Genomic DNA, 22,934 nt, shown 5'->3' with positions numbered 1-22,934 from the left:
ACTTGTACAACAAATGTACATTGTATGTAATTGTATCATTTGAGTCTCTCTTCCATGGGTGCAACACATACAAGTTGTACATGTGTACACATGTACAGTATCCGTCACAATAAAGTTTCACTTCTAACGTTAGCTAACGGAGATTATCGTTAGCTAACGTTAGCTAACGGAGCCGCCGGGAAGTCAGCTAACGTTAGCTATCGATAACTAACGTTAGCTGACTAACGTTAGCTATCGATAGCTAACGTTAGCTATCGATATCAACTAACGTTTGCTCATAATGTAGGAGTAGTGAGGACTAACGTTAGACGGAGAATTTCGTCTGTTCGGAGTTTTATTTTACTGTTCAGTATTACGGTCCTCCTCCGAGCTCCGGAGATCGAGACACACGGAAGGCCGACATAATTTACAACGCTGCGTAGCGGGATGCACCACTGTCCCTACACTGACTATACGGACGTAATAGATCGGCAAAATTAATCTTATTACATTGTATGTATTATCTCATAAACACATCGGCAATCACGCTCACCGACTGTTCGAAAAAGCGAAGATTTGGGTGTAGTTTTCATGGAAAACACAGCTACCAGCTCGCGCTCGTCGACACTGTTTGCAAACTCACGATGCATACAGATACAGTACAATAAATCGTACACTCAACGATCTATCTTGACAGTGAAATGTTCATAATGTATAACGTGTTGAGTGCAGGAAATCCCCTTCCCACATACTTCCACCTACCTGTACCAAGTACTAGCTCTGCCAACAGCATGTGTGTGTCGTGTAGTCACGCGCACGTGCGGCGCTTCTGAACTAGTAACTGATTACGGGCGAATCGGTTTCCGTGCTAGAGCATCCCACCTGTTGTACAATGTACTTAGCCTTCAGTTTGTATCATTATGTAATTTGGAGGGGGTTCCGTGAAGCCAGACGTACCAGTGATGCCCACGGAAAATATCCCCAACGATAATAATACTGATACAATGTCAATGTATTTCGGTAGCCCAGCGACCTCCGTGATATAAAGTAGCGTTCCGTGTACTGAAAAACATTATCAACGTTTGTATAGGACTAATTTTTTTCCCATAATCTGTTATTGATTCCATATTCAAAACAATTTCACAACAAATCAAATCACATGTATTACAAAATCCACGATTTAGCATGACATAATTATAATGAAATCAAACCAAGCTGTACTTTCAGCAGAAACAGTACATTCGTAAAGAACGTACAATGCACCAGAGAAAGAAAACATCATACACTGCTTACTTACTTTCGTTAAAATCAAATCGAACTGTACTTTCAAGCATGACAGTACAATGTTAGGCCTAATGTTAGAACTAATGTGAGGCCTAACCGATACTTGGGGTGAAAAGCGGCGGTTCGCCGGGCAGACCGATCGAGTGTATCGCCATTTTATTAGGTGATCCGAGTATTTATTTTTTTTTGTGGACATTTCCCTGTCTTTTTTTTATTTCGATGTCGTTTCCGATCTTCATTGTGAGATCGGCAAGCATTTATGTTTAGCTAAGGCATTTTTTTTTCTCTCTCTCTGCTGAGAAGATATCGAAGCGTGGATGAGCGTCGGTCCCGTAATTTTGAAATGAATTCTATACCTCTCAATGTGCACCAACACTTTATTTTTTTCTCTCTTTACGATCGCCAAGCTATTAAAAGTGTTTATACTGAGTATTTACAGGACATTATTTGCAGGTTTTCCGAAGAAATATAATTATAACAGTATGACATTTATTTATGCGCGCGGGTACCGGGTGTAACTTGACAGTAAACGTGCCTAGCATGTTCAATACGCTGTTAATCTTGCAGTTTATTTATATGCTACGGTAGAATGACTGAATATTATAAAGACTCACTTTTAATTGCAAATAGTTATGTTTATACCTATACCGAGAAAAAAAAACTTTCATTTTCCTTTTTCTATTAAACAGTAAACGGCATGTATGAAATACAAAAACCAAATCAGCTAACGTTAGAGAGACAAAACTACATGTCTACCGGGTAGCCAGCGAGTTTTTCTCTGTGTAGGCCGAATTCAGTGGGTTTTATTCTGCAATTGCATTCGCTACGAGGTTTTGGTATCATACATTAAAGTAGAAAAATAACAAAATTCAAATGTTGATAGTTGTAACATATTTCATTATGCATGCTACATGCAATTGACACGCTTCATCGTGCTTGAGACTGGAGAATACGGTTGTGTTGCCATTATTTTCGATTCTATAAGTTCCGTGCACATCGCGTTCGATACGCGGATGAAGTGCAAAGATTGTGAACATTGGTCTTAGATTGATATTTGTACTTACTTATAACTCCACACGTTCAAACCTTCATCGACATAATGATTCATTATAGCATCACTTTAATTTCATTTTGTCTTCTTCTCCTAAACTCAGTTAATGGCAATGCCATGTAAGAAAAGCAAAAACTAACGTTAGCTAACGTTAGCTAACGTTATTCTCTATACTCTCAGGCAGTTCTGCACTAACGTTAGCAAACGTTAATTTTGATACTGAAGCATGTCAATTCGTTCTAGAGCATATACATAATGAAATATTCTTACAAGTATCAACATTCGCATTTTGCGATTTTGTCTACTTCTATGCATGATACCAAAACATTTTGAAGCAAATGTAATTGCAGAATACAGACCATTGATACCAAAGAGAAAATTCGCTGGGTATCCGGTAGAGACGTGCAGTTCTGGTCCCACTAATCTAACGTTAGCTAACTAACGTTAGCCATTGTGGTTTTTGTTTTTCATACATGCAATTAACTATGTTTAAGAGAAAAGGCAAAATGAAATTAAAGGGATCGTAATATTCTCTTAATGAACGTTTGAACGTGAGTAATTTATATTTGTGTACAAAATTAATATAAGACCAAAGTTCACAATCTTTACGCTTCATCTTCGTGTCCAACACGATATTCACGGAACCTCGCAAAAATTATGGCAACTCAATCCGTATTCTCTACTCTCAAGCACTAACGTTAGCTAATGTTAACGTTATACTGAAGCGTGCCAACTTGTTCTATGAGAGCACGCAAAATGAAATATTTTTACAAGTACCAAAATTGGCATTTTGCGATTTTTGTTTACTTTTATGCATGCTGTTATAGAACAAGTTGACACGCATCAGTAAGCTAACGTTAGTGCTTGAGAGTAGAGAGTATACGAGGTGAGTTGCCATTATTTTTGCGAGGTTCCATGAATATCGTGTTGGACACGAAAATGAAGCGTAAAGATTGTGAACTTTGGTCTTATATTTGTACACACATAATCAGCATCCCTTTTAATTTCATATTGCCTTTTCTCCGAAACATAGAAAAACGTATGATAAACAAAAACCACAATAGCTAACGTTATAGCTATAAACGTTAGATTAGTGAGACAGAACTGCATGCACGTCTACCGGGTACCCAGCGAATTTTCTCTGTGTTTTCAATGGTCTGTATTCTGTATAACTACATTCGCTTCACAAGATTTTGGTATCATGCATAAAAGTAGACAAAACAAGATTTCGTGAATATCGTGTTGAATACGAGATGAAGCGTAAAGATTGTGAACTTTGGTCTGATTTTTGTATGCACATGTAACCAACACACGTTTAGCATCACTTTAATTTCCTTTGGCCTTTATAGTTAATGGCATGTATAAAAAACAACAACATTAGCTAACGTTAGCTAACGTTAAAGAGACAGAACTGCATTGTCTGTACCGGGTATACAGCGAGTCTTGTTGTTATATTGGTTTTGTTCTGCAATTACATTCGCTTTACGAGGTTTTGGTTTAAGGCATAAAAGTAGACAAAATCGCAAAATGCCAACGATGATACTTGTAAAAATCATTTTGTTACTGTGCATGCTCAGAAGAAGTTGACACGCTTCAATGTTATAGGGATATGACATGAGAGAATACGGGGTCTGTTGCCGTTATAATTTTTGCGAGGTCTCGTGAATACGCTGTATCATGCTGGTTACGAAGATGAAGAGTAAACATTGTGGTTTTTTGGTCTGGAGTATACCATATTAAAAAAAACACAACAACTTAGACACGTTCAAAAGTTCATTCACACTAACAGAATTATATATTAGCATCACTTTCATTTCATTACGCCTTTTTTTTTTTCTTAAGCATAATGACATGTATGGAAAACAAAAACCACAATAGATAACGTTTGTAGCTAACGTTAAAGTAGAGAGACAGAACTGAGTGTCTGTCCCGGTTACAGGTTGTTTTGGCAAATTTAAAAGAAGGTTAATAAGGACATGCTTACCGAAACGTTGAGATAGAGAAGGTTCTATTCAGGACCAATCTCCTATCCACGAAAGAATTCAAGGCGTCCCTTGAAACCATCCGCCTGTAAAAGATTAAGACCTCATTGTCTCCGATCACGCAATGATGATGCCACTTCGAGATGCACGATGAAGACAATTTGAATCGCGGCGATCGTTTGTTGACGAACAATAAAAACCTCGGCAAGCGGGAGGGGCAACGAACAAAGGATTGTCTTAATGACTTGCTATAGAGCTTCTCAATGGCAGGAAGAGAGTGTGACAATGGATGCCACCTGTTACGATCCAGGGATGATGAACATGGGATGTAAGTTTTTAGAACGTATATAATATGCTTATAGTATATAGCAAAGTGAGATACACATTATAGAGAGAATGAAACGTTACCGTTTTTATCGGTAATCGGTAATGATAGACATCATTGAGACTACAGTCATGTTGATATATAACAGTATATATATATATATATATATATATATATATATAATGAGCAAATATTTTCATTCGGATGTTTTATATATATATATTCATAATTAATCTTGCGTGGTCTAATATGAATACTCTTCAGTTTGGAAAACCAAGAGAAAGTTACAATGTATTAAGACAGTCATAAGTAAGTTGGCGCATCGACACGTAAACCTTTTCAGCTTATTCTAGATGTTGGTGACACAACATTTGCTCCTGCAACAGTTGCGCCGGATTATGTTAAGACTGTAGGGCTTTAGATTTAATTTTGATATGATGATTTGGACTTGGGTTAGGGTTATATAATGTTTGTAGGTAGAATTTTGATTGGATTAGTCTAAGATATTTCATGGGAATTAATGATAACAGTAGGCCTAATAAAATATACTGAGATGGATTTTCATCTTTATCTGTTGAATAACGCGAGCGTGAGCGAACAGATTACAATTTACAACGAGTATAATTTCTGTCTGTCCATAGTTCATTTCCAGAAATGAGGTATCAAGTCCTGTAACCCATACCTATACAATTGTACTTTCGAAGCAAAATCTAGTTCGTATAGTTGTCAAGGACCTGTGTGAGGAAGGTGCTTTCAATCCGTCTTTTGTCGTGTGTTTTTGTCGAAAATGCTAAACCATTATCGTTGATCGGGCGATGCGAGAAAATTCTCCTTTGAAACCGGCAGGCTTTTGTTGTTGTTTTTGTTTCTTGTATACAAGGACTTTGGTTTTGTTTCTGTTAAAGTCCGAACGTAATTAGCTGGCCCAGTTGATGCAGGGAGTTACCAGCTATATGTGACTCTTTTGAAATCGGCAGACCTTTAATCAATGTGCAAGATTTAGCGTCTTCTTTTAATGGAAATCCAAGGAGGTAGGCCTTTATCACGGCTCGCAACTAAGATTTTTGACTTTGGATGATCTTGGTACGCGATATCAGCGTTGATTGACAAGGAAAGACACCTTTGAATCTCGCCAAATCATGCCATTACATGTAGTAATTAAATGAATTACAAGAAAGGCAATACGGAAATACATTGTACATTTAAGTTTGATTTCTGCTGTGCTTGTTCATTTAACAAGGCAATCACCAAATTGTGTCTCGCCCATTCGCGTACAAGGAATTAATATTTTTTATAACTCCCAGAAGTTAATTGACCTGCTTATGACCTTTGACCTTGTGGTGACCTTCAACACCCTAAGGGACATTTACCATCCAAGTTTGGTCACAAACGGACAAAGGGATCAAAAGAAATGAGCCATAATCGAAACGCGTCATAAAAACTTAACATTGGGCCCTAAAAATTTGTTGACCCCTTTCTGTGACCTTTGACCTTGTGATGACCTTTAACTCCCCAAGGGACATCTACCCTCCAAGTTTGGTCACAAACGGACATAGGGATCAAAAGTTATGAGCCACAATCAAAACGCGCCCTAAAAACATAACACTGGGCCCTAAAAGTTTGCTGACCCCTTTCTGTGACCTTTGACCTTGTGACGACCTTAATCTCCCCAAGGGACATCTTTCATCCAAGTTTGGTCACAAACGGACAAAGGGATCAAAAGTTATGAGCCATAAACGAAATGCGCCCTAAAAACTTAACATTGGGCCCTAAAAGTTCGTTGACCCCTGTCTGTAACCTTTGACCTTGTGGTCACCTTCAACTTCCCAAGAGACATCATCTCTGACCATCACCCAAGTTTGATTGCCATTGTAGCAACATGTGTCGAGTTACATGTGATTAGAGTCTTGCAAGTAAACTTTAACGTATGACCTCAAATGACCTTTGACCTTATCCTGTGACCTCCAACGGCACCATAACATGAAGGTACCCCTAGTGCATCTATGACCCAAGTTAGGTTGAAATCCAAGCAACTTATGTGAAGTTATTTGTCAAAAGAGAGTCTTGCAGGTAAACTTTAACATAGAAAAGAGAGTCTTGCACATACTCTTTAATATATGACCTCAAAATGACCTTTGACATCATCACATGACCTCTGACAACACCATAACATGAAGATACCCCTAGAGCTTCTATCACCCAAGTGTGGCTGCCATTGCTGTAACAGTTGCCAAGTTATGCATCATAAGAGAGTCTTGCAGGTAAACTTTAACATTTGTGACGGACGACGGACGACGGACGGACGACGGACGACGGACGGACGACGGACGGACGACGGACGACGGACGGACGACGGACGGACGACGGACGGACGCCATTTGGATCCCTTAGTCTCGCCTTCACCTCCGGTGGGCGAGACAAAAAGTAATTGAACATCACGACAAACTACATGTAAATGTTTATGAATTTAAGAAAAGACATGAAGACAATACAACTTTGCCAAACTAATATTGAAACTACCTCCCTGTTTTGACATTCCGCGCGCCTTATATTCTGGCTGATTAACATGTCTAAAAGCGTCGTCCCCCCCCCCTTGAATATCACGAAAAGATTTATAGAGTTTCATCGTTTATCACACGCACAACATTGATGGTTCAATCTCGTGTTGCAAGCGTTGCGGAGATGAAGCGAAGAAATGCGTTATCACAGTCATAATGTACATTACACTGCATATTTTTGTTATACCTATCATGATGAAGAAAGAAGATTGCACTGTTATTTATTGACCCACCCCCCCCCCCCACAACACACACACACACACTCACACGTCCACATTGTGTACACGTTACCCCAAAATATAACGTTTTACATTTTAAAGACATGGCCACCTCTGCTATATTGTCTATGCTGTTTATAACTCTGACCAGCTGATGTGGCGAGACTGTCTTTGCAGAGCAATAATTCTGATGCGGCGAGACTACGAACAGTAGACGCGAGCGAAGCATCCTGATCCACTTTCACTGTTCGTACTTCGTAGTCTCGCCGCATCAGACGTGTGGCTCAGCAAAGATAAGTCTCGCCGTATTAGATGTACATAGCGTAGCAGCAAATAATAGCTGCATCCTCCGCCTATAGGCCACTTCTCGTTGAGTTTACTAGTATTACACAGGCGCAACGTGTGGAAAAAAAAATAATCATCGTACGAACGACGGATGATGCACATCCGCAAAAGTAGTTATTGTCTGAACAAAATGAATTTTCTGCGCTCCAAAAAGACATTTCAGAGTCGAAAGAGTCATAACTACCTGCAGTAACTGGGCCAGCTAATTACGTTCGGACGTTAAAAGAAACAAAACAAAAGCCCTTGCACAAAAAAGGTCTGCCGATTTCAAAGGAGAATTTTCACGCATCGCTTCAACATCGGACAATGGTCCAGCATAGACAAAAAACAGCAGAAGTCGGACTGAAAGAGACATCCTCACACAGGTCGTTGACAACTAGATTTTGCTTCGAAAGTAAGGCATGAGTTACATGACTTGATAGCTCATTTCTGGATTATGAAGAGACAGAAATTATACTAGCTCAAGTAACTGCAATTCGTTTACCAACGCTCGCGTGATTTAACAGATACGAAATATCCATTCACCATCTGATTATTTGCTACGTCTCCACTTAAAAAAAGTATACAACATGTACATTGAGGTATATTCTGTATAAGTTAGAAAGGTTTACTGTCGACGCGGAAACTTACTTTTAACTGTCTTACTTTCAATCTTCTTTATATTTACCATTTCAAAACTTTAAGTAAACTCACCCACGTATAAGGCGTAGATGCTCTAAACACATTACGACATAATTTATGCCAAAGTACGCTTTCATCTTTCACGAGAGCTTTTGTGTAAGCGAATGCAAAACTTTTTGGGGCGGGGTTGTTTTCAATTGTTTGCTATAGTCATGCATTATTTTCAGGCTGTTTCATTTTTCAATTTCATGGATTTTAAACATCGTTTTCTTTAAGTATTCCAGTTCTCTCCCCCGCCCTCCACCTCACTGAAATCAGAAAGTCTACCATAAATCTGATCGATAAATACAACGTGGCATTTAGCGATCATGGTTATGGCAGATCACGGTTATGGCATACTCGATTAAGTACACTATAATAATCGACTGATATTTCGACTATGAGCCAAAAGAAAGGCTCTAAAAGTAAAATCATTATGTTGCTTAAAATTGTGATTTTTGCAATGATTCTTTTAACTCAACTCACTTAGCTAATTCTTGGATCGACATTTCCAGGCTAATTACACGCTGTATATTACCAGAACTCCAGTGCGTGCATTCTTTCGTCTGGCACCTGATGGTCCGGCACCTGCTTTTGTGAAAAAAATTTTCACAAGGGTTGGGGGAGGGGTGTCAAGTTTCTTCTATCTGAAGAGACCGCATACAATCTCTTTGCGTTTTCCCCTTATTCTTTGGTTCTTTGTGTTGTGTTTGTGTGCTTCTTTTTGTTGGGTTGTTTGTATTTTCTTTTAATCATTCATGGGAGGGGAAAGAAGAGTAAAAGAGGGAGAAATGAAATAAGTATGCCACGTATGTTGTACACCAGCATCACAATCATCACCATCACTTCGATCCTTAGCCTTTTTTCATTCAGAAACACGACCACCATCATCACTCGAGAAACACACCGAAGCAAACAAATCACGTAACAAAGTACCAAGAACCTTCCCGACAACAACACAAACTCTACAAAGATCAAGCTGGATAAAACTTCGTTCAAAGTATTTTGTTAGGGCTAACGATCCACTGTATACACAAACGTATTCTGAGGACTAGTCTGAGCTAACGTTAACCCGAGTGATTGTACTACGCTACTATTATTACGTTACATAATAATAGGGTTATATTTATAGGTTTGTGAATTTATAATTACAGTATTTATGATAGTGTAACACCGAGGATCGTGAACTGATTTAGCGAGATATTGCCGATTTTTTTTCTTTCCGATTATTCATGATCTTGAATATTCAACGTGAAATCGGAAAATCCTTTTTTTTTTACTTATTTTTTTCTTTGCGAATGCATATTAGAAGTTCCCCTTTTTGACTAAATATAGGCCTAGTCTTCATCGCTAAAGCGTTTTATTGACAATACTTAATGAACAATGATAAAAAGAAGTGCTTTGTCCAATATAGGTCCTACTCATTTAAAAAAAAAAAAAAAAAAAAAAACGTTTCTGCGAGCTCGCTGATATCTGACACAGGGTAACCAACAAACTTCCGTTAGCTAACGTTAGATGCAGGAGAGGGATAGAAATTTCTCAGAGTGTACATCTAATGAGCTTTAGGTGGCTGTACATAATGTGAGAGAGAGAGAGAGAGAGCGTGTCTGTAAAGAATTATACAGACTAACGATAGCTAACGTTAGCTAACGTTACGACTCACGCTCCACTGTAGTTACACAAGACACAATTCTTTGCGAATTCATTAAAAAAAAATATTTTTGACTGAATATAGGCCTAGCTTTCATCACTTATGCGTTTACTGACACTAATTATTGGACTGAAAAGAGAGGGTTGGTCTGTCCTGTTCAATACTGTCTCCTCAATTCTGCCGTTAGCTAGTAATTTAATATTCATTGTTATCTGACAAAAGGTAGGGACGGGAGAAAGGAAAGATATTTCTCTGCAATGCACACCAAATGAGATTTGTGGATGGATGTGTGTGTGTATGTGTGTGTGTGTGTGTGTTTGAGCGTGGTTAAAATATGTAATGTATATAAAGAAAAAACAAATAACGTTTGTAAAGCTGTAGTTGAATAGGACTAAAGCTAACGTCAGCCCAAGTAATTGCATCATAGGAATAAAAAGATCCGTCTGTCCGGAGTCTTCTTTTCTTTATTTATCCATTAATTCTTTCTATTTTTTTCATTTATTATAATTATTATTTTATTTATCTTTTTACTCTATTGCTCTCACCTCCCTGGGTCAAGGTACACACACCTGCACTACAAGTTGCCACGCGGGCCCAGCAGTGCCATGCGTCGCGTGCTACTCAATTGCGCAATGAAATCTCAGCTCACAGACTGATCGACATCAACACGTGTTCGCTACCAGTTTATTGTATGCAGAGACATTAATGTGCTGTGGCGTCGTATTGTGTCCATACTCAACTCGCGAGCTCGCTATATAAAACGCACGGTACACAGCTATCCAACGAAGAAGTCTAACGTTAATGTTAGGAAGGCCGAATGTACTAACAGTTACAGCTACACAGTCGAATGCAGTGACATAGTAACAGTAAGAACGTGAATGAGAAGGCATCAATCAGACTGCCTGTAACAGTGTACGCTGTATTGCCTGTAACGTTAGGAATGATACGAGGCACGATCATGCTCGCAGCTCGATCCATGCACCACAGGAGCGTTAATTTACATGATAAACTGTCCACTAGCAAAGTTACGCTCAATCGAGCGAGCACTACGAATTCCCGATGCCTTCAGGACCGAGATATCGAGTGAGCTTATCGAAGATTAATTGTATTTCTTATAGTTATGCATGATGCAACGTAGGTCTGAGATTTTACGAGACCTAGTTCTAGTGCAGTATCTGGAAGAAGTTACCTCTGTGACGCGACCTGCAGGTGGTGGAAGCGTGCGGCACCGCCGCCGCGCTTCCGAGTTTTCCGTTCCGAAAGCAAAGAAGAAAAAAATCACGATCGCGAATTCGCTTTTCGGAACCGAGAAAACTCTAACGTTAGTACTCGAGTCCGGTGCACGAGTTTCCATCGAGCCAACACACAAACGAGTTGGCTGCCAGCTAGCTAACGTTAGCTGGCATCTAACGTTAGCCAGCTTGGCAGCTAACGTTAGCTACAGTATCGATAGCTAACGTTAGGTATCGATCGCTAACGTTAGCTTTCGTTAGCTAACGTTAGCCAGGACAATTTTCACGACACCAACGTTAGGTGAAACGTTAGGTGAAACTTTATTGTGACAGATACTGTACAGCTTTCTTGGTATACATGTATTATTGAATGTACCTCTTACAATCCTCCTACTGTATGATTCCTCTGCCTTTAATAGAGTCAGTAGAGTAGTATTGAAGATGCACCAGCCACAATGGGCAGGGATATCAATGATTATAATAATATTGTAAGTGCTTATGTGCTTTGGGTCTTCATATCTTAACCTACAATTGTAAATATAACATTGAAATTAGCATCATCCACTGATTACATACAATAACTTGCCAGTACTGAAAGGACTACCTTGTAGAAATCTGAACACTTGACTTTTACATTTTAACCGAACAAATACTGTCCAATTTGAACCATATTGGCGAAGAAAAAAAATGTACTTTATTAGCCAAATCAAAATTGGACCAGCCAAAGTCTAAGACAAAGAGCAAGCCACTCTTGGCAAACTACTGGCGTTATATACATCCGGCTGCAGTACCATGTATGCCGACTACCAAGTTTGTTTCAAGACTGAGGTGCTTTGATGTCAGCCGTTCATTTCTTGGTGACTCACTTTGGTCATCAAAGACAAAACATCCATGGACAAACTAAGAACTCAAGTTTGTTACAAGTGCAAGAAATGACTAACTCACACTTTAGTCACACAATCTATACCCTATCACTAATGGGGCAATGAGTACTACCCAATTTCCTTTAATTTCTTCTGAATATGGATTTTTCTGAAAAACAACTAGGCCTAACCTTTAAAACCACACTGCATCTGCCCAAGAAATTGATGGTAGTCACTCATCATAACAGTTCCTCACCAAGTGTTTTGCCATATTTTACCATACAGACATTGACCATTAAATGGGGCTTTGATCTATCTGCCAGCTAAGTTCAAAATTTCAAATTTCCCATAATGTTTTATATAATCTCCTTTTGCTAGCAATATAAGCTTGATTATGCAATACAATGCTAGACATGTATATGAAAGTTCTAGGTCACAAAGTACAGTAATCACGCCCAAGTGGTTCCAACTCTAAGACGGTTACCAGCAAAGCCACAACGTCTGACATTGCATTCTGTGCAGCAATTTCTATAAACAAAGCTGAAGAGGGCATTTTCTGTGACTTCTGACAATTGTGAAATCTTATACATCTGGGCAAATGGAAAAAAAACAACTGAATCTTTGACGACCAAATATTTTAAGAAATTCCTGTATTTCAAAATCATCTTTGCATATCATATTTCCAAACCTATTTCAATCTAATTGTTGGCAAAGCTGTAAGAACACTTTGAGCTTGAAATCCATGAAATTAAGCAAATATCCCCAAATGCATGTGACTGTCTAAGACCATGCAATCTGAAACCAAGTCAAAAGAGTTTTCCTTGCAACTTTTCACAGCGCAAAAATTTGCAGCGGAAGTGGTTAATGTTATGGCAAATCTCAAATGATTTTTCAGTCTGGTCACACTCACTGTTCCAGCCTAAAAGGCATCAGCGAAAATTTCAATGGGAAAGACAGCCAGGGCGCGATAGGTTTTCCTGGTGGCTACACTCACTGTAGAGTGTTCCTCCCATCAATTGGGGAGTAGTAATGTGACGTGTGAGAAAAACTTGGAAGTGTGCTTCAACACAACCATGCATGAACCTCAAAAATCACAGAAATCAAATGAGATTCAACCTCAAGAAAAACTTGCACAAAGTAAGCAACAGAAAAGAAAAAAAATAACAAAAGCCAAGAAAACTGAGGACACTTTGAAGCTTTGAAGACAGACATTTAAATAAGAATGCTACAAATTCATCCAACAGAACATCCTTTGGAGGCCTCACAAAAGAAGTCTTTGTCATATGACCATCATATTTTTGGATAAAAAATAAAACCCTTCTCAGGACAATACATTGATCTTCTTGCATACAAATGTCCCACTTTTTCACAATTTCCTTGCAGAATCAATTTCATATCTTATGGCAGATGTGTAATAACATTATACATTGTATACCTGGTACCAGTAGCAGAGTCCTAAAGATTATCTATTTCAAGGATAACATGAGACTATCATTGTCTCATTCTGACAATAATCGAAGGTATCACACCATGCCACAGACATCACATCACACTTCTTAGACTGAAATTACACCATGCCATTCACTTCAAGAACTTGTCAACTGGTATACAATGTACAGTGTAGATGACATACAGCTGTAGGCCTACTACACTGATTATTAACCTTTTTTAAAATCTTCTGTATGCCACTATATAATGGTAGTCTTCAGACAGTGTTCTGCTCTGGTGAAAATGGTATTGCTTTCAATTATTGGATGAAAGATTAGAATGACTCTGAGAAAAAATATTATATTCTTTACAATAATACATAAATAAAAATAAATCACAACTGAAATATTCTGGTCTTCTTAATGCGTAATTTATACTTTACAGAACTTTACAACTGAGAGACATTAATTGACTGTATATCAATGAATATGGCTGTCTTGAGATGTGCTGAACAAAAATTTACTTGTGATTTTAATTTCTATTTCACCTATAAATTATCTCCCAGATCTGCACTTTATCTTTGAATTAGCCTGACCAGACGCCGTATGAAGTTGTGTACAGCAACAGGGCTATGTACAACGTGTATATAGTTATCTCTGAATATGAGCACTGTATCTGCACGATTGAAATATTACAAGTCTAGGAATTTAGGTCCAAGTGGAAGGAGACCTTTATTAACTGTTCTGTTTTTTATTCTACCAATCAAATTATTCAACGGCTAGGGTTCTTCTTTTTTTAAACTTTTTTATTTGGGGGTTTTTTTTGCCACTGATTTATGATTTGCCTGTCATCAACATAAATAAGAAAACAAATATAGGGATTGCACTCAAACCAACAATCTCTTCATTACTAGACAGGTATCATATCCACTACTACTAGACTACTGAGCTTCCACCCCATCAGCCAGTGCCGATTCCTATTGTTGTGTTGTGGATTGTGTTTTGCTGTTGTTGTTGTTGTGGGGGGGTTTTTTCTTGACAGGGGCAGCCATAGCTAGTGATGGAATTCATCTTCTGTATCTCTGAAGTACAACTAAAGCTTGACTGCATATAGTTGTACGGTTAGTTTTATAATGAAATGTGAGCAATAAACTACATCATCTTCTCGTGATCTTTTGCAAACTGTAGGCCCTACTGTTTTCAAATGGTATTCACTGTTATAGTGTTGGGGATGGCTCAGTAATAATGAAAATCATACACTGTCATCATTTCGTTCTATTAATTAGTATTAGTCAGCTTTGACTGAGCCGACTCTGATGACACAAAATAAATTCATTTTCAGAGAGAAATTAGATCTATACCTCAACAACGTAAATTCTCATTTCATCTTCCACTGTCCTATAATGCTGTCTGGGAATCACATCCGGATATCACTCTGTAGATTATAGTGGTAGCATAGCTGGTAATGCAAATTGGTAGAGTCTTTAGACTACAGTAGATCTAGAGTCTAGTCGCTATAATCTAAGGGAGGTGGGCGGGAAGAGAACTGGCCTGTCTAAACTAGAATAGAGCTAGAAGCTGTATCGCCTTGTCTCGACCACCTTCCGTGGCGCTTGGACTGCATGTTGAGGATAGTCTCAAGGTCCATTCACCCCCAAAAACACCAACAACATCCGACACAATCATGACAATAGAAAGGAATGCCATGTTGGAAAGAAAACAGCGCAGAGACTCAAAAGATTGCCTGCTGATATGGCATGGCATGGGTGGCTAGCTGGAAGCTATGCCGCTATAAACGGGGGTCGATAGCTGCGCAAGATCTAGACACGAGTTGAGCACAGGAGAATTGGTACAGAGCAGAGCAGCGTGCGAACAGGTTGCCCTCCGTACACTGCACGTAAATTGCCGGCAAGCACGCAGGTCTCGTCCCTATCGCATTGTTCAGTAAAAAACACACCGAAACAAATGTTTTTATATCTTTTCCCTCATTTAACCAATTTTTACGTAAAGGAGGTACGAAATCATATACTCACTGTCTTTGGGATCGGTTTCTACAAGGGTAGCAGCTCTGGAAAGCACGTCAAGAGGTGTTTCCATGGTGTATTTCGACGACGTCTCTCTGCTCTGTTTCCCACAACACACGACCGTGTCTTCAGTACATGCGCCCACTGAGAACCACCGAGCAGATCTCCAGAATCACATGCCCTGTAAACAAAGATGTAAACAAAGCGGGATTCCGCAGAATTGCAACGAATATGCCTACACAGACGAAAAACTTGCAGAAATAGATCTCCTACGCGTGTAAAATTACTGATAAGAAGAAATTTCTCTTCTTCCGCTGTACAATAGCGCAGTGGCTGGCAGCTACAAATTACAATCTACCTCAATGACAAACAATCGTTGGCTAGCGCGAGAGCTCGCAACGGGGATCAAACAAGTTGATAGAAAATATGCGAGGAATGAAGGAATGTGTGTTGAGTAGGGTTATACCATTCTGATATGGGGACTTGATATTGTAATGATTTTTTTCTTAGATATTAAAGTCATATCTACGCAATTCTGAATCAATCTTTCATTACTTGTCATTTCATCACGACGTTGGCGTCATACAACAGGTTGACTACTTACATATTGCTGAATAAAGAGTAACATAAACCACAATAAATAACTCAACGTGATGCTGTGGACCCTAAACGTAGTTCGTGTTTTGGAATTTCATGGCTATTGAACTACCTCAAAACACACGACCTCCAACCCGCACCAGTGAATCAACACAACCTGTTAAAAATCGATGGATCCCTTTTCACATAGGAATTTTTGTAGGAGAGATGTCTGCTATGTCAATTCCGGGGCATACATATAATGTGGCCAATCTTCAAGATTGGAGCAGTTTGACCTGCAAGTTTAACTCACTGTTAGAAATATACTGCACTTACCATTCGGTACTCTCCTGCTCTTATTGGTGAAACGGAGAGCGAAATGCACGATGTCGAAAGAATAAATTCCCCATTACCGCTATCCACGCTGCACGATAAAACCGTGGAGCTACTCGGCTACAAGACATAAAACCATGTGTTGTAGGTAGCTCCATGATAGAACATTGATGATAAAGGAGATATAGGTAGAGTATGTTGCGACAGTTAATTACCATTTACTAACAGTGTCATTAAATTTACAGGCTTCCACTTATTTACGTGGAATTTATCTAAGGTTTACGTTCACCTACATAACAGTATTTAGTGATGGAAGGTCTAGGTATTTTACGGTTTAGTTGAAGACATTAATGTGTTGCTTTTCATGTTGGGCTACGCCGCTGGCGGCGTGGTTATCACATTAAAACACAATGTATCCTCTGATATACCCTGACTTGCGCCTTACTGTTCGAATCTCGACCACAATTTGAACAAAGGTGGTGTTCTTTTCAGAATTTTGTCTCTTTTTTTTTGTGTGTAACGACGGCTTTATTCTTTTCCATTCTTCCGCTAGAGAGAGAGAGAGAAGGGGGGGGGGGGGACTGAACGATTGTGGATATTTGACCAAACGTTCTCTCATTCATTCCACACCGCAGCACTTTACTTATAAAGTGAGTATAAATGAATACCTAATGCCATAAAGGTATTATTTTCATATTTCTTAGTGGTCCTACACTATATGCTTATTTGCTAAATCATACTAATGGCGTTTATGTGTTACGTCAACATACGAGTATAGATCATATTTAAAGGACAAGCTGTTTTGCGTTCTTACGATACTCTTTTAGTAGCAGTGTAGCTTTTATTGTCCGTTAATATCATCGAATTGTGATTTCTAATAAACAGTCCTATCATACACACACACACATAGGCCTACACACACAACGAACGCAAGCGAGCTTTGAAAATAATTATATTGTGTGCTATCATGGAATTTAAAGTCATACTATTGTGGCTATCAATATCACCAAATGGACGGATAATATATTCTGGAAATAAACACGTGCACACAAACTCACGCACGCGCGCTCGCACGCACACACACACACACACACACACACACACACACACACACACACACACACACACACACACACATATATACACACACGCACACACTCATTCCAGTGCTAGGCGTGGCGCCAATGTACGATACTCGTTCCTGAGTTTGCCACCGTTGAATCATCAGGACGCAAGACACAAAGACGATAATTTTCTGCCTCGTGCGTGGAACTGGACTATAACGGTGCTCCATGCGTCGTCATTATGAATCATAATGAACACCCCGAGGGACACACACACACACACACACACACACACACACACACACACACACACACACATACACACACACACACACGCACACACGCACGCGCACACACACGCGCACACACACACACACACACATACAAAGAAGCACAACACACCTAATATATTGATATATTCATGCCACGCATACACACTCACACAGCAACAACTTTGCGCACGTGAGGATAATAATTATTTCTCAGTGTGAAATTAAGTGATATGATGCAGAATAGATGACTGGGTGCTTTGGCTGGACTAAAACGACTAAAATGATGAAAAACATGATTATGACACCACAAATTCATCGGCAATGACATCTTGCTTGCATGTTACTCTTCAGATCAATAATGATACTATATGGCCTATCTGATCTACTCTGAGAGCCATTGGATTCCTCATTATTTTATGGATACAGGCAGCGCACGATATTAAACTGTCCACTGGCATGTCTGCTATGGCGACGGTTTTTTAAATAACCTTTCAAACATCCCAAATTATTGTCATGATTGTAGCTGGTTATCTTTCTGTGATGACCTTTCGTTTCACCAAGTTTGTACTATGTTACGTATATGATTTGTTAATTGATACTATCAAAAGCACATAAAAAACAGGTTCCAAAAAGTAGGCTCTAAAACCACTTTATCATTATCACATTGTAGATGACGGGTTGAATTCCATCGTATTTATTGTCACAAAATGACATTTTAAACCTTAGATCTTAAATTGACTTCAGATTTCATTGTGTCTAATCATTTTCCAGACTTGACTCTCTAACTGCAGTAACTTCAGTCATAACTATACAGTAGTTCGTTAAAATCGAGAAATGAATTTAATATACAGTATATAATATGTGTGTTTTATTCTGCAACCCTCAGCAACCGTCGCTTCGTTTTATAGGAATATAACTTAAAGTGCAATTCCACATCATGTTTATGATAAATTTATAGAAAAAAGGGTAAAGTCAGACGTTAAAAAAAAAAGTATTCAAAAGTTATACGGAATTTATCGATTTTAATTTTTTCACCTGATAGTGGTATAAATCATTAAACTTTCTCACCCCGTAACTCTCCTACTGGACTGCAAAAGCAAAAATACTGTTTTGGTTGATAATCTATTACAACCCATTACCTCCTGAAAAGTCCGTTGTTGGTTGTAATCTATATACATAAGTCATTACACGACTGCAATAATTTGACGAGAAGAACATCGCTTGATTTATTGATTTCATTTCGAAAAAAAGTAAATTTAATTTAATGAAGAGTTACGTACATTAGGTTGATAGAATCAAGGCTTAATTGTTATATAAGTAATGACATACATAATCACCTCGAAGTGTTCACGCCTTCCCTTCTCCTTTAATGTTTGGTATCGATATTGCCCCAATTCTACGAATCCTTCACGTTGTGTGTGGTTGCTCCTGATATCATTTTTTTTTTTAAATAAGTACAACATTGAAATCTAATAGCTTCCTTGTTTTCTATATAGGTCTGATTTATGAAACTTTGTGAAACTCTTTATGAAGCTGCTGCCATTCTTTTGGTCTGATTTTACGCTACTTTAATGTCAACTTGTGAACATTATGAAATTGAGTTGACTTTTTTAATTCTTCATGCTACCCTATGAAAGAGAATACAATTTACTTATTTTGATGTTAATGTTTCGTTTGATTCTATTGCAGTCTTGTACGAAAAATGTGAACTTTGAAAAGGTTTACTTTCTCTTTTTGCTGATTGTATATCGGCAGTTTATCACAAAAAAAAAGGATTATCGTGAGTTGCAATCTTGGAAGTGCTATATATCCAGCTATGACGCGCCATTTAGACATTTTTTGAGCTGACAATGTTGCTAATGATGATATTATTGTTGTTTTCATGCTCATCGTTATCATGAATAACAATATTTTTTGACGTGATTATCACCATTGTTGTAACTATAACATTGCACTTCTTTACTGTTGTTGTGTAGTTTTTACAAATGAATATTTGTTGGTGAATGCAGTCTAACTTCTCCGCAAAACAAAATATTCCGGGTTCTGGGTTTCATTCATATTGTTCACCTTCTGTATATATATTATGAAATCAAGACGATCCTATATAACATGCCGGCGTTATAAATGATAAACAACCGCTAAACAACCTCATTAGAATAGTAGATGAAGAAGGGTTTTAACGAGAATAAATCCACATGAGGAATTCTGGGCACTTAGCGATAAAGCAATTTAAGCGGTAAGTAAAACGAGCATAAATTGGACTAAGTTGGCGGCAAAGAGTATACTCGAGTACTACAATCACTATGACAGCAGCCTTAGAAAGACTGTGACGCCCTTTGGTGGTTCTCCTCGATGCTTTACTGGTAATTATGGAAGGACTTATAGGTGTTACAAAAAACATTTCCCACTTTTGATCCTTAATAGTTCAAAAACTATATACATCATATAACACTGTCATTCATATAATTTTATTATAATGTATGAGTTATAGCTGAATAGTTTACAATTTCTAGGTGATTTGAATATGCAATGAGAGCATGTGTCAATTTCGTTAAATCCATGATTAATATTCAAGTATAAAGTTCCAAATTTTGGTCAAATTCGAACCCTCTGTTCGAAATTGAATTTTACACAAGGAACAATGACGTGTATGTGAGTGTGTGCTTACAATGACTCTGAACAATAGACATGCATACCATGAATACCACCTTTTTCAAAAGTCTGCTGACTAGGCTTCTGGACTCTTGCTCCCGGGCACATGAATGCTTTATTAATACATGTTATTCATGATGGATTACCCTCGGCACAGTTAGTCTGAATTCATGGTAAAGGGTAAAATGCATGCACATGAAAAGAATAAGCACATGCTTTCATGTGCTTGCGTACACTACATCTCAGGCTGAATAAAGACTAGCTGTGATAGTGGAATTTCTCGTGAATATGTAATAAAGCATTCAAACCCTTGCCATTGTTCAGTATACCATTGTCCTCCCATACACACAAATTGACCCCTGTACAAAATTAAAGTTTTGTACAGAGAGTTGAAAATATAGAGCAAAATCCAAAACCTAGCTTAAAAGTAAATCTTGAATTTAATGAAACAGATTTATGATTTTATTTTGCATTACCTCAAACAAAGTTGTACACCATTCAGCTATTGTTCATATCAATGCCAGTGTTATCTGATATATAGTTTTTGAGCTAGTAAAGATCAAAAGTGGGAAATGTTTTTTGTAACACCTATAACCTCCGTGACTGGTCTATAGGCCTACCGAAATATTTTATCATAACACATTTTCAAAAAGAAAACTGCCAGTAACTTCATACGAACTCAACATCATATGTGTTAATTTAGTTTATCATTTTAGTTGTTTATTCATTCATCCATTAGGGGGAAAGGCCTGATGCTGCATATTAATACTAAGACAGTAAAAAGCAATCAATTCGATTTTTTTTTTTAGACTTAGTATGGATCATGGTATTAAACATCTTGTGCTTTAATCTTGTTTATCTCTCTTTGTACAAAGAGTTACACAAAAATAAATACAAACGAAACCCAGTCATCAGGAGAACATTTTGGCTATTATAGATTAAAACGACCTCCCTGATTATCACATTAGGGAATGCAATGGCCCTTCCTTATTCCGGTATAGTATACCGGAAAACGGCACGAAGGACCTGTCCAGTGCAGTGCATGATACAAAGTAACATAATATGCAGGCTGGTGCTTTCATCCAGTTACTAGCATCTCCTTGCCCTCACTGGTTAATTCTAGCCACGTGACATCCGGTTTGACGCTGCGAGAGAGAGAGAGAAGTGAGACTTCCCAGCAAAAGGCTAGCCTTTTTCACAGGCTCTCACGCAGTTGTTTGCGCCAATAATGGCCAGCAAACGAGCCGAAGAGCGTCAAGAAGAGCGTCAAAGCGAGCCGAAGAGCATGTGCGCGAGGTTGCCTCTGGGTCGAACCTCTGCTTTGCTTCTCTTGAATTTACCATTTGGGTTACTTTACAGGTAAAGGGCCTCGACAAAGTTATGTGTATATTACTTATACTATAGGCACGCGGTATGCTCTTACCGAATGATCTAATTGTTCAAAAGATACTTACAAATAAGTACATGTATATATCGAAAGGGGTTCTTTCCAATAAAACAGTATATATGTTTGAGCAAATAGATTCACTCAAACGTTCATCGTCATATCGGCTGTGATTGTGTTCCCTTTAAAACGTATAGAAGAGACTAGTAGCGAAAGCCCTCGAATCCACGTATTTGTAGATTGATTTTTGTGGTACGTTTCAGGGCGAGTTCTCTTCCTCTGTCGATATTACTGATACTGGCTTTATATGCTGAATGCGCTTTCTGTTCTAAATACAGAGGCCGAATATCACCCCCCCCCCCCCATAAAAAGAAAGAGAGAATGAAAGAAAGAAAGAAAGAAAGAAAGAAAGAAAGAAAGAAAGAAAGGAAGAAATTATAAATTAATTATGCATACATGTATTCCAAATTTTAAGTAAAATGGAGGTAAATATTATGTATCCCTGAAAGACACTATAGTGTAATAAATTGTATCCTCATTGTGCGTCAGCATCTTCTTGTTTGAGAGTGTAAAATACTTAATTGGAATACAGCGATGAGTAAACAAACTTTTAGTCACATTTTAATCCGAAAATGAAATACTTTTGTATATCACACACACACACACACACACACACACACATACACATGATATGAAACATTAACATTTGCAATCTCTTTCTCCCTCTCTCTCCGTCTGTCTTTGTGAATATCTATTATTCTTTCTCCACCAATCAGACTACGGTAGGGAAAAAAAAGAATGGTCTTTTACGCCAACCACTAAGTCTTCAAAGAAAATGTATACCACTTCTTTGATCCAGCATGGACACGGTGTATCACTTTATTTAAAAACATCTCGAAAATGTACAATGTCTTACGGATTGCACACAACACGATGATTGTCTGTATCCCATCAACGTTTCATATGGAGAGGAAAAACTTGTTTTTTCTGTCTGTTTTGTCTAAAGGCGAACATAAAACAGTGTCAAAGCGATTTGTATCCAGCGGAAAAGGCG

The 22,934-nt window shown here is 38.3% G+C and overlaps 1 protein-coding gene across 1 annotated transcript in view; it reads right to left on the bottom strand.

Moving 5' to 3' along the window:
- LOC139717217 (transcription cofactor vestigial-like protein 4) overlaps positions 1–15,965 on the bottom strand; it is a 43,781-nt gene extending 27,816 nt beyond the window's left edge. Inside the window, exon 1 of the mRNA XM_071628720.1 lies at positions 15,609–15,965. Within this exon, the coding sequence (XP_071484821.1) occupies positions 15,609–15,672 (64 nt within the window). The 5' untranslated portion in view covers positions 15,673–15,965. The remainder of the gene's footprint in view (positions 1–15,608) is intronic.
- Between the last annotated feature and the right edge of the window lie 6,969 nt (positions 15,966–22,934).

This window comes from Diadema antillarum, unplaced genomic scaffold (assembly GCF_040938485.1).
Source record: "Diadema antillarum isolate AM-2024a unplaced genomic scaffold, OU_Dant_1.0 scf00000072, whole genome shotgun sequence".
Classification (NCBI taxonomy): Eukaryota; Metazoa; Echinodermata; class Echinoidea; order Diadematoida; family Diadematidae; genus Diadema; species Diadema antillarum.
This window is presented reverse-complemented; position numbering and strand designations above follow the sequence as displayed.